The sequence below is a fragment of the Spermophilus citellus genome (assembly GCF_964194105.1).
Source record: "Spermophilus citellus genome assembly, chromosome: 11".
Classification (NCBI taxonomy): domain Eukaryota; kingdom Metazoa; phylum Chordata; class Mammalia; order Rodentia; family Sciuridae; genus Spermophilus; species Spermophilus citellus.
In genome coordinates this window covers 54,476,092-54,487,856 of record NC_138192.1, presented here as the reverse complement: position 1 = coordinate 54,487,856, position 11,765 = coordinate 54,476,092, and the positions used below count along the sequence as shown (strand labels likewise).

The following is an 11,765-nucleotide window of genomic DNA, read 5'->3' as shown; positions in this document are numbered from 1 at the left end:
AAGTTAAGACTGATTAAGAGCTAGATGAAAAGAGCTAGATGGTAAGACTTTTAGATTATCCGAACCACATAGTCTCTGTACATCAACATAATGCAATGGTGCTCTTGTAACATGAAAACAGACACAGATGACACATTAAAAAAATGGGTGTGTTGTGTTCTAATAAAACTTTATTAACAAAAAATAGGTGGTGGAATGGATTTGGCTTATGGGCCACAGTTTGCCAACCCATGTCACAGTGAGTCCATGTGGCAAGGATAACATTATTACTGGGTTCTACAGAGCATCCAGTATTCAAATGGTGCATGTTTAGTGAGGGACCATAAAACATTCCATTAACTCATCACTACACAGACAAGGGAAGAGTGTTTAAAGATCACCCCAAAGTGTGACAGTAGGAAGCCTGAATGCAGAAACAGTAGAAGAAGTTATGTGAAATTCTAGGACTATGTTATAAAAGGGAAAGAAAAGAAGGCAATGAGACCAAACATTTCAGCCCATGTTTAAAGAGGTTCTATTGATGGATCTCACATCCAGAGAAAATGAGGTGACTGGACAGGGGAGAGGGCCCTCCTGCCATTCCCTCTGACTGGGACTCTTTAAGCTACCTCTGCAGAGGGTACATCCTGTATGATAATGTTATCCCCCTTAATTAGGGTGGGTTTTTTTTTGACCATCTCAATTCACCAAGTTTGCATCTAGCTTCCACAGAAGAGTCCTTTCTGAAAAAGAAAGAGAAACTGAGCCACTTTGGCATAGAATTTTATTCTCTAAGCCAGCATATGTCACCCATGGTGCACCTCCAAGTCCATCAAGAAACACACAGCATGCATTTACATGGTAAAACTGAACAGCTTTATTCCCCCCTCCCACTTCACAATTGGCAAATGGATTTCATATTATTTCAAATGGAAGTTTTCTTCCTACAGTTGCCTTTCTCATTGACAACTACTGTTGGTGGGTGCTGCAGCTTGGACCTTGAATGTCCTCTGAGGGCCCAAGTGTTAAAGGCTTGGTCCCCAGCCTGTGGTGCTTTGGGGAGGTGATGGAGCCTTTGGAATGTAGGGCCTATTGGATTAGGCCACTTGGGGTATGTCCTCAAAGAGGACTTCAGGACCCTTTACCTCTTTCGTTCATGTCCCCACCATGAGACAAGTGGCTTTTTGCTTTGCCACACACTCCCACCATGATGTGCTGCTTCACCACAAGCCCAAGATCAACAGGCCAAATCATTTATGAACATGAAACCTCCAAAACTGTGAACCAAAATAAACCTTTCCTCTTTATAAGCTGATTATCTCAGGCATTTGTTACAGTAACAGAAAGCTAACCAACAGAGTAGGGAAAGTGCTTTCTCTGTAGAAGAATTAGATTTCACAGAGAAACTTTGAGTTAATGACAGACACCAGAGGGTCTGACCCAGCAGCCTCTGAGGGTGTCAATGAGGTCAGGAGGGCCTTTCAGCTGAAGGCCTGGTCAGACTGGGACTGGCCAGGCCTCTGTAACTCATCAAAGATACTGGCAGGCTCATCCCTGCAGAATTTGCAGCACACAGCTCCCTTTGACTAGGAAGTCTGAAAGTTATACAGTCCTCTTGGTCCCTACCAAATCCCCATCCTCGGTGCTGGGACCTCATGCAGGAGCATTTTAGTAAAGCCTCTGCTTTGGGCTTCCAATGTGCCCTCTTCACTAGGTACAAGAGTGTCTTCGCTCCAAAGTTCAGGATTCAAGCTGTTCTTGCCTTGTGCTTTAGAGGACTAGTCTCTGCCTCTCTGAACAATGGTGGCATCATAGCAATGGAAGCATGAAGACCCAAGCAAGTACTGGAAGGTAGGGTGTGGGGGCACTGCTGCCAGATGTCCTCTGAGCATGCATTACAGCAAAGACTGCATTGGTGTGGTTGGTGGGCAATTCCACATTGCAAATCATTCCTTCACAGCAAGACCTACACTCCTGTTACAAATAAACAAGAGATGGAAAATAGTAAATAACGGGAAGGGAGAAGGGGTAAAACATAGAAAAACAAAGGCTTCTTCAGCTCCATCGTAAGAGGACCATTAGCGGGCTATCCAGTCTGTGTATCACACAGGTCTTTGGGTTCCCTTCCTCTGCAAAGGATGAGGAGGGAAGAAACATCTTGAGAATCTTTTCCTCCTAACTATGATTTATCTTCATCAAACCCAATCATCATCAAGGCAGAGAAGTGAAAGGGAAATTGAATAAGACTGCTTGATTGAGTCACCAAATCTTTCTAAAGGTTTTAAGAGAAAACACTGAAGCAAAAGTGAAAGCTAGGAACCTTTTGGATTAGTCATTGATTTTCTTTCCCAGTGTTACTTGTTAGGGGATAATAGTGACTCACTCTTTTCTATGCTCATATCCGATTCCTATCATTACTGTAGCAATAGTTTACTAATTGTGGCTCCTGAGTGGTTAAAAAACAAAGGGCTGGGTCCCTAAGAGCATGAGATATTTTCAGGGGAAGTAGTCTCCTATGGTAATACCAGTGCATGGTTGGCACATGCCTTGACCTGAGAAACCCAGTCATTCCTTATGGCTTCTGGAACAGTCAGGCAACACAAAGGCACAGCCGATAAGCATTCATGTCATGGTTTTCAACACAGGCTGCACATCAGGTTCACCTAGGGGCAATTTTAAAAAGATCTCAATGCCCATGACCTCTACTCAAGGTTCTGCTTCAATTGGTGAAATGCTCTCTCACCACCCAACTAACAAACCCTATAACAGCCACTCCAGGTAATCTTGGTGTCACCAAAACCAACAACCACTAATGTTGGAATCATTTTCTGTGCTTATAAACTAAATTAAATTCTAAAACCTCATGAAATTAATATATGTTCAAATAATCTTTTCTCAAAAATTTCAGGATTCCAGGCATATAAAAGTATAAAATGCTCATTTAGAATCATAGAATGAGAAAATTAAAAAGATTAATTGATCCACAGTGTGTCTATAGTTCATTGCATTAAACTGAGCCTAATCTTTCGACTCTTTCTCCTCTGAGCAGAGGCGGTGGGTGAGACAAGTTTCCCTTGGTACAAGGTATCACTATTTTCCTATTTCTACCTTCCTTTTTCCCTGTGCGGCATTCTTGGTGATTTCTGGCCATGAACAAAACAGGTGAGCTGGGCTCTAGTGTTCATGGTTCTGTCACAGATGAGTTGCTCACAGGCTATCAGAGCTGGCTTTGGACCATTCACCCCAAGTCTTGAGGCCCACAGTATACAACTGGAATCTGGGAATTATCATTCATTGCTAAAATAACATTATTTCTCATTGAAGAACAGAAAGTCTTTTGACTTCTCTTTGGTCTCTATTTCAGTGCTGTAATGGAATCTTCTCTTAAAGTATGAGCATGTTCAATATATTGTTCATCCTTCAGAACTTACTTTTGCTAGCATGAAATATCAGTAAACTTACACACCTGCCTGCACACACATGATCTTACCGTATGTTCAGAATCTTGGCTGTGGTGGCACCCAACAAAATGACATTCACTTTTGGAGGCGCACTTTTTGGTGATGGAGGTACTTCTTCCATGGCTGGTGAAATGATGAACTGTCAAACAATACTGTGTATCTAGGTAAAAGAAAATAAAACGCAATCAAAACAAGGCAACTTCATTTTTCCACAATGCAAAAGAGACCTTTCAACAACTACTCTAGAAATGACTAATATTCATGATGAACCTTAAATTTGGGGCAAGAAATTTAATAGCAGTGAGCTCTAGAGTTTCTAGATAGATTTTTTTTTTTGCAATAACGTGTTTCTAAAACACATATGTATACTGAAAATGAATATAAATAGTCACCCATCCTTTGGTATAAACTAAAGCTGAAAATAAACGTGCAAACTTTTCACCAAACTCAGAGGTCTGCTCATTGAAGATGCATGTTTGTGTCTCTAGTCCATCCCCCCTACTTTTGAAACACATGTTCTAAAACTCTAAGATGAAAACTGTAAGTATAAATGCAATAGGACAGAATACCTATTTCTTCATCATTCAACATTTGTTTCTTATAGGTGATGAGGCGAATGAAAGTTAAAAGATGGGACTCCTGGGATAGGGAAGTAGCTCAGTGGTAGAGCACTTGTCTTGCATGTATGAGGTCCTGGGTTCAATCCCCAGCACATGGAGGGCAAAACTGAGAAAAAGATATTGCTTCCAATCCCATGTCAAGATCATCTTCCCTTCTCATCTAATTCTTACTCAAGTCCTTATACTCCCAAAGCGTTTCCTCATCAATGAATTTCCATTTTCTCTTCTTTTTAAATTAACTCTTCCTTTCTGCTTCTCATTTCTGCAGAAAGACTTCTGCATATCATTATCCTTATAGCTTTAACCACAAACATTTTATTATTTAAAGTTCTTCTAAGAAAGTGGTTTCATTCACTACCCTATGACTGCACTGATTCTGTCTCTCTTCTATAACTACCTCAGGCCAAGGAAACTTTCTGATCAGGGATCACAACAACAACATCACTGAATAGGGGAGGGAGATTGGACTGCAGTTGAGAAGACTAGGTTTATGGAATAGCCTATCAAAAGTAAACTACTTGAAGGCTGTGGTTGTGACTCAGTGGTGGAGTGCTTGCCTAGCATGTGTGAGGCAGTGGGTTCGATCCTCAGCACCACCTAAAAATAAATAAAATAAAGGTCTAAAAAATACAATGACATTATTATTTTTTTAAAATAAGCTATTTTAGAACCTTTGAGCCCATTTTCTTTTTAGAAAAATAGTTAAGTGCACTGGCATTCTGATAATATTAACAATAGCAAACACATACTGGGCATGAACCATCAGCCAGGCACCCTTCTGGTAAGGGTGAGGTAAGCAGACTTAACATCCTCATTTAGATGAAGAAAATCAGGCACAATTTCTTGTCCAAAGTAACAAAGGTAGAAAAATCACATAAAGGAAAAGCCACATAAGTAGAAAGGTCACATAGCTGAAAGATCACATACACGGAAGGTCACATAAGCAGAAAATTTACCCAGGTGGAAGGTCACACAGGTGGAAGGTAGGCTTCTAATGCAACAATTTCCTAGGATTTGCACTCTTAACATTAATATTAAGCTAGACGCTGCTACAAACTAGTGCTGCCCGCAGAGTGCTCTGCAAGTGTGGCTGGCTTCTGGATTCAGAAAGAAAGGGGGAACTAACTGTTTTAGAGAAGGAATTTCAATTCATAGTCCAAACAAGGAGGAATTGAAAACCAGTAGCTGCATGCGTTCATACACAATATCACACATGCAAAAAGCAGCCTCAACAAGTCAGCACTGAAGCCAGGGTAAATAAAACTAGAAATGCCATTCTTGTTGTATCCTGTTACATAGGAACCCTTTAACAACACTGACAGACCACAGAAGTGAAGCTGCAAGGAAAAAAAAAGAAACATGAGATGACAAAGAGCAATAGCTGCAGGCCAGTTGGCCTCCCCAAATGGTTAACTATCACTCCCGTAAATAATGGCAAAGTGAAAAGGAAGAAACCATACTCTCAGTTATAATTCCAGGTGGTTAGTATCTTTAGGACTTGACTGACATAACCATCAAGAAGGAGCTTCTATACCATGCTGGAATGGAGGATCATTCCATGCTGATCTCTAAGAGCCAGCTTTTCTGGACACAGCAGAACCAACTCTTCCACTTTCCCCATTTCTGAATTGTCTTGGTGGTCTCTGCAGCTTCCTGCTTTTTGTTTGTCCATGTTTCAATGGAGATGGAATTCTAAGACCTAGAAACAGTCACGCGTGTTCCTGACTTGCATGCTAAAATGGCTTAAGTGAATGAATAATAGGATATGCCCAGACCTAGGAGACAGAGTTTTGGGTACAATTTGAAAAAATATCACAGTCTATAAAGAGAAGGCCTGAGAAGCTGGGCTCCAAGGCCCCCATGTACAACTATGCTAACCCTTCTACTTGGTTTTCAAGGAGATGGAAAGCAAATTGTTAAAGTATGATGCCTGCTCTCTGAAAGAAGGTAGGAGACATATCAACCAACCTTAGAGTTTGAAACAATTAAAAAATTTCCCTGGAAATGTAGAAATAAAGCACACAATCACACACACACACACACACACACTCTCTCTCTCTCTCTCTCTCTCTCTCTCTCTCTCTCTCTCACACACACACACACACACACACACACTCACAAACATGTGAGTTAAGGGCACTCATGCCACAGAAATGTCAAAGAACCCCAAGAAAAAATGTTCACAATTAATTATTCTTGAAAAGGAATAATGAAAAATGTAGTCACAGATACATGACTAATTTACAGTACAAGATGCTCAGACCCCGTAGACGTCTCCAGTGTATAGTATATAGTAATTATTGGTTCCACACTATAAATAATAATGGTATAAAAATACCATATATAGAAATTCCCAAAGATCTAAGGTAATAGTAGACCCAAACTAGTAATCTCCAATTCTGGAAAAGTTTGGTTTTCTGTTTGTTTTTCTTAGCTGTTTACATCTGAAAACCTAAAAAGCAGTACACCCTGAAGTCTGAATCATCTGATATCCTTATAGCTCCATGTAGAGTTTTTAAATTCCAATTCTTCCACCAGACACTCTACTTGGTTTATTTCAAGTTCGTGTGTTTTAAATCATTCAACTTCCTACCTCCTCTGTTCCTACCAACCTAGTCCAAGTCCCCAATTTCTGCCTGATGACAATAGTCCCTACTTGGTGTCTCCTTCTATTCTGGACCCCAAACATCCATTCACCACACAGCAGTCAGAGCAATATTTTAAAAACAACCAGTATCATCACACCCTAGCTTAAAACTCTACTGTCCACCTATCCTGGTCACAGTGAAGCCCACATTCTATCAGAGAAAGAAGAACCTGTCCTGTCTGTGTCTCCCTCTCAGGTCCTTTGTCCATTCCCCACTACAACACATGGCCAGTGTCTTTTCTATTCATTGAAGAGGCCAAACCCACTTTTTCCTCTGGAAACCTTTGTATTGCCATTCCCTCTTCCTGACATACTCTTCCAATGGATCCCTATGTGGCTGGTTTGGTTCAGTCAATCAGGTCTTAGTTCTAATGTACACTCATCCACGCATTCTGTCCACAAATACTACTACTGAGGGCCTAATATGAATCAGGCACTGGATTAGGCACTGGGATGCATTAGTGAACTAAATAAACTAAAAGGAGATCCAAATGTTTGTTAAATGAATGAACAGAGTTTCCTAAGCATGGATGTGTCTCAAGAGTACAGAAATTTTCCTTTGCTTTAAGTCAGTTAAGTATGGCTTTTCTAAGATATCATCAAGCATTTCTGAAATTGTTAGAATGCCTTAGTCTCCCTTGTAAATACTGTTTATGAAATTCTTCCTCAAGGCAGACACAACTGCAAATTGAGGTTATGCGCCGGTTTGTATGTTCTCTCAGGATAGACCCTTAGAGGAAATCTCTGACTTCTATAGAACATCACCAGCCTGTTGCTGTGCTGATCCTTTACACAGAGCATCTTTGCTCCAGGCAATTCAGGAGAGACCTAAAGGAAGTGACATCACAAGACAGTCTTCCAAACTCAGCACACTTACTTTGTGGACACCATTTGTCTTCTGCCCATCGATTGCAGTTATAATTATCCCCTGCATTTTCACAGGTAAAACACTTGAAGCTATTTGGAAATGGTGTTGCTTTAAAAGAAAAAAAATGCAAAGTGAAATGATAAGGTTAAAAAAGACAAAAATTTCAAACATTGAATATGGTACAAAGTCAGCAACTTTTATGTTAGATGAAACAAAACTTATATGATGTCATCTTTACAAATTCTATGTCTAGGGAGTTGGATTTACCCATCAAGCTTTTGGCAATTAAAAAAAAAATTAAAATACTTCCATGAATTTCCATTATAGAGTAACAAAAATGATTCCACAAGCCACTTTGAAAAGATCCATATCATTCTATTTTGATGTATAATTTGGGATAAGTGGGGGTTGAGGGTATGGGTGAGGGTGGTAGTGGTATTGGAACTAATAATGTGACCCACATATATCATCCCTGAAAAGAACTAGAGTCCAGATTAACCTCAGTTTGAATTCTGTCCTTTAAACTAATTAGTGTATAATTTTTAACTTCTAAGGCATAATAATATTTATAATTATAAAAAATAAAGATCCCTATGACTTGCAGAGGTATAGTGAGAATTAAATGGAACACTGCAATGAAAATCCCTAGCACATCAAGTCTTGCTAGTTTGCATCCATATGCACTGTATTACAGGTACAATTATCCTCAAGGAAGTCACCTCATTTGACGTATGTCAATTGTCACAGCATTAGACCTTGACCAGGAAGGTAATATTTAATATAAGGGTGATAGGCATTCTTAAGCCCTTACACACAGGCCAGAGCACTGTGGAAAGGAGAAATACTGAGTTGCTGACAATGTGAATTGAGCAAAATTAACATGTTCTTTTGTCATTATATCTTTTTGAAAAGTTTGCCTTTTATCTGGTTATTTTTAATTTTTAAATTTTTTTTAGTTGTTCTACTTAGTTGTAAATAATAGCAGAATGCATTTCAATTCATCATATACGAATGTGAGTGCAACATTTCATTCTCTGGTTGTGCACGGTGTACCATTCATGCAATCATACATGTAATGATGTCCATCTCATTCCACCATTTTTCTATCTTCATAACCCCTCCCCACTCTCCCCTTTGCCCAATCCAAAGTTCCTCCATTCTTCCCACGCATTCCCCCTATACTCATAGATCAACATCCACTAATAAGAAAAAACATTTGGTCTTTAGTTTTTTGGGATTGGCTTGCTTCGCTTAGCATAATATTCTCCAACTCTATCCATTTACCTGCAAATGCCATAATTTTATTCTCTTTTAATGCTGAGTAATATTCCATTGTGTATATATACCACAGTTTCTTTATCCATTCACCTATCTTTTGATGAATGTCTAGGTTGGTTCCACAGTTTAGCTATTGTGAATTCAGCTGCTATAAACATTGGTGAGGCTATGTCACTATAGTATGTTGATTTTACAGCCTTTGGGTATAGACCAAGGAGTAGGATAGCTGGGTCAAATAGCAGTTCATTCCAAGTTTTCTGAGGAATCTCCACACTGCTTTCCAAAGTGGTTGCTGTTTTTGTTTTGTTTTGTTTTTTATGTGGTGCTGAGGATCGAATCCAGTGCCTCACCCATGCTAGGCAAGTGCTCTACCACTGAGCTACAACCCCAGCCCCTTATCTTATTATTTTAGTAGGAAAGAGGGAAAATAAAATAATTTGACATTTTTTAATAGACCAGGGCATAGGGTCTGGGTAAAATTTTTAATTCTCCTGGTTTTGCAGAATAATGTAGGCAAGTAAAGGTAAACCCCAAACCTTCCTAGTAACATAACCAGAAGTTTGGGTGAAAAGTAGAAGCAGTGGGTATTTAGGGTACATGGGGAGGATATGCATTGCTGTATAAAACACAAGCAAAATATCAAAGTTTCAGGAGACATGAAATTAAATACTGCAGATACATTTCAGTTTGGCCTATGCAAAAAGAATGTTATGCAGATATATAAAAATAATGACTGCCATTTTCACCTGTATGGGCTTAAAAATATTAATAGTCAGTGCTGATGAATGAACTATTAGAGTATAAATTTGCACAATCCTTCATATTTAGTAATTCTGACTCTGGTAAAATCTATTCTAAGGTCATCAGCAAATTGAAAAGTACACTTAAAAAGATCTTCAATGGCAATTTCAATGAATTTAAATTGCTTGTATTTTTTAATGACATAAAGTATGGGGAAATGGTTAAATAAACTGCAGATCAGAAATATGAATTTTTAAAAGTAAAAGACATTAGAATATTTTAAATATATTCAAATTATAGCATAAAGAGTGAAAAACTAATGTAAGACTAAATTTGTGTAACATCAGTATGTCTCATATCTACATACACATATATGGAAAAAATACTGAAAGAAAATATTTCAAAATGTAAAAAGGAGCACCTTTGAATTGTGGAATCATGAACAAATTTACTTTCTTTTGTATATTTCCTGTCTTTTTGAGATTTTCTACAATGAACATATATTTTTCTCTTTTTCTAGATTTTTTTCTCATCAAAAAATTATAACAGTCTTTAAAATTTGGAAACTTGTAGATAATCTAGATTTATAAAAACCATGTGTCATGCATTTTACCTATTAATAAACAGGGATTAACAATGCATGGATGTATAATAAATGATAATTCAAGATACATGTGTAGTACATATGTGTATATGTATATATGAGAAGCATTTATATGTATACTGAGAGAGAAAGAGAACTAGATGACTGAGTGTCCTAAATAATAAAGAAAACACAGAGTAAAGAATAGTAATGATATAGATGTCACCTAGGTGTAGTATAAAGATAGTGGTTCTCATAACTGTCTGTTTATCAACAGTATCAGGAGAGCTTTTCAAAAAAGAGAAAAGAAAAAATTCCACATCTCACCCCTTTGATTATCAAATCTCTCGAGAAGTGACCTGGGCATATATCATTTCAAAGCCTTCCATCAAGATTCTGATGGTCCTCCAGATGGGGGAACCATAAACATTTACATGTATACAAATAATTTTTTCTCTAATAAAGTTTGTATGAGAGAAGTTTTATTTGAAGAGGAAAAAGAAGGGGTGATGGTATGTATCCATACAGACACATATACACATGTTTATATAAAATATATTAACATTAATTATCCTATAAGATGATATGCACTGTTAGCCTATTTTAAAACTGTTAGTGGAAAAGCTGAGTTTTATGTAATTCTTGCTAACTGTGATTATGCATAATGAAAATCCAGGTTATATTCCTCTTCAAATATTTCAATTATTCTAATCTTTTTAAAACTGTTAATGACCACTTGAAAGAATAAATATATCGTTTATGCAGAAACTTCCTGCAGCCAGTTTCTTCTCCAATGAAGAAATCAATAAAAAACACTGAATTTCCTCTGCTAAGCCATGATTAGGGACAATATTCAAAAGAATTTCTTAAACAAGAAAGCTTTTAAGACTTTAATAGGAAGCTAATTCATTTTAAAGAAATGGAGAATATTTTTGTTACCATACCCTTACCCATGGAGTCATTGAAACCTCTCTGTTTTATTCTAGATATAAATCAAGCATTTCCAGGAAAAAAAAAAAAAGCAAGGTGACAATGGATGGAAGTGGGGCTTCAAAGGACATTCTGATTCCCTCCCCAGTCATGAACTAACACGACAACCACTACTTACGGTCAAGAGGAGGCCTAACATTGTAGAAGTTGATGTTCTTGGCAGATGCCCAGTTTTCTGAGAGGATAAAGATGTGGACAACAGCCACAGCTACAGCGTGACAGAGGAGCAGCATCCTGACCTCATGGATTGAACAGGCCAAACTCATATGTCTATGATGAAAAGACAGATTATTTGAGTTTATTTATATTTTACTCATTAAAAATAAGAGGGTGTTTGCTTCTGTTTGAAAGACTCAATTATTCAATATATTTGAATATAATAGTTTCAATTTGAATTTGAATATAATTTAAACATTTATGTATTGTGTTTGGCTGGTACCTACAACTAAACATTATTCTTTTGATCAGATGAAAGTTAAGTAATTACTGCCTTCTACTGGTCAGGCCTCTGCACTCACCATCTGAGTTTTAGCAGAATGCCCAGTAGCCTTTCAGGTTCAGGAAGACCAAGCAGCCCATACTGACCAGGTTATACCTG

At 38.0% G+C, this 11,765-nt stretch overlaps 1 protein-coding gene across 1 annotated transcript; it reads right to left on the bottom strand.

The window, feature by feature from the left end:
* Nucleotides 1–1,788: 1,788 nt before the first annotated feature.
* Nucleotides 1,789–11,433, bottom strand: LYPD6B (LY6/PLAUR domain containing 6B; the record flags this gene model as incomplete). Its single annotated transcript, XM_081261689.1, has 4 exons — nucleotides 1,789–1,953; nucleotides 3,470–3,600; nucleotides 7,585–7,683; nucleotides 11,286–11,433. 4 exons carry the CDS (start codon nucleotides 11,431–11,433, stop codon nucleotides 1,789–1,791), a joined length of 543 nt encoding a protein of 180 aa, XP_081117815.1.
* Nucleotides 11,434–11,765: the final 332 nt, after the last annotated feature.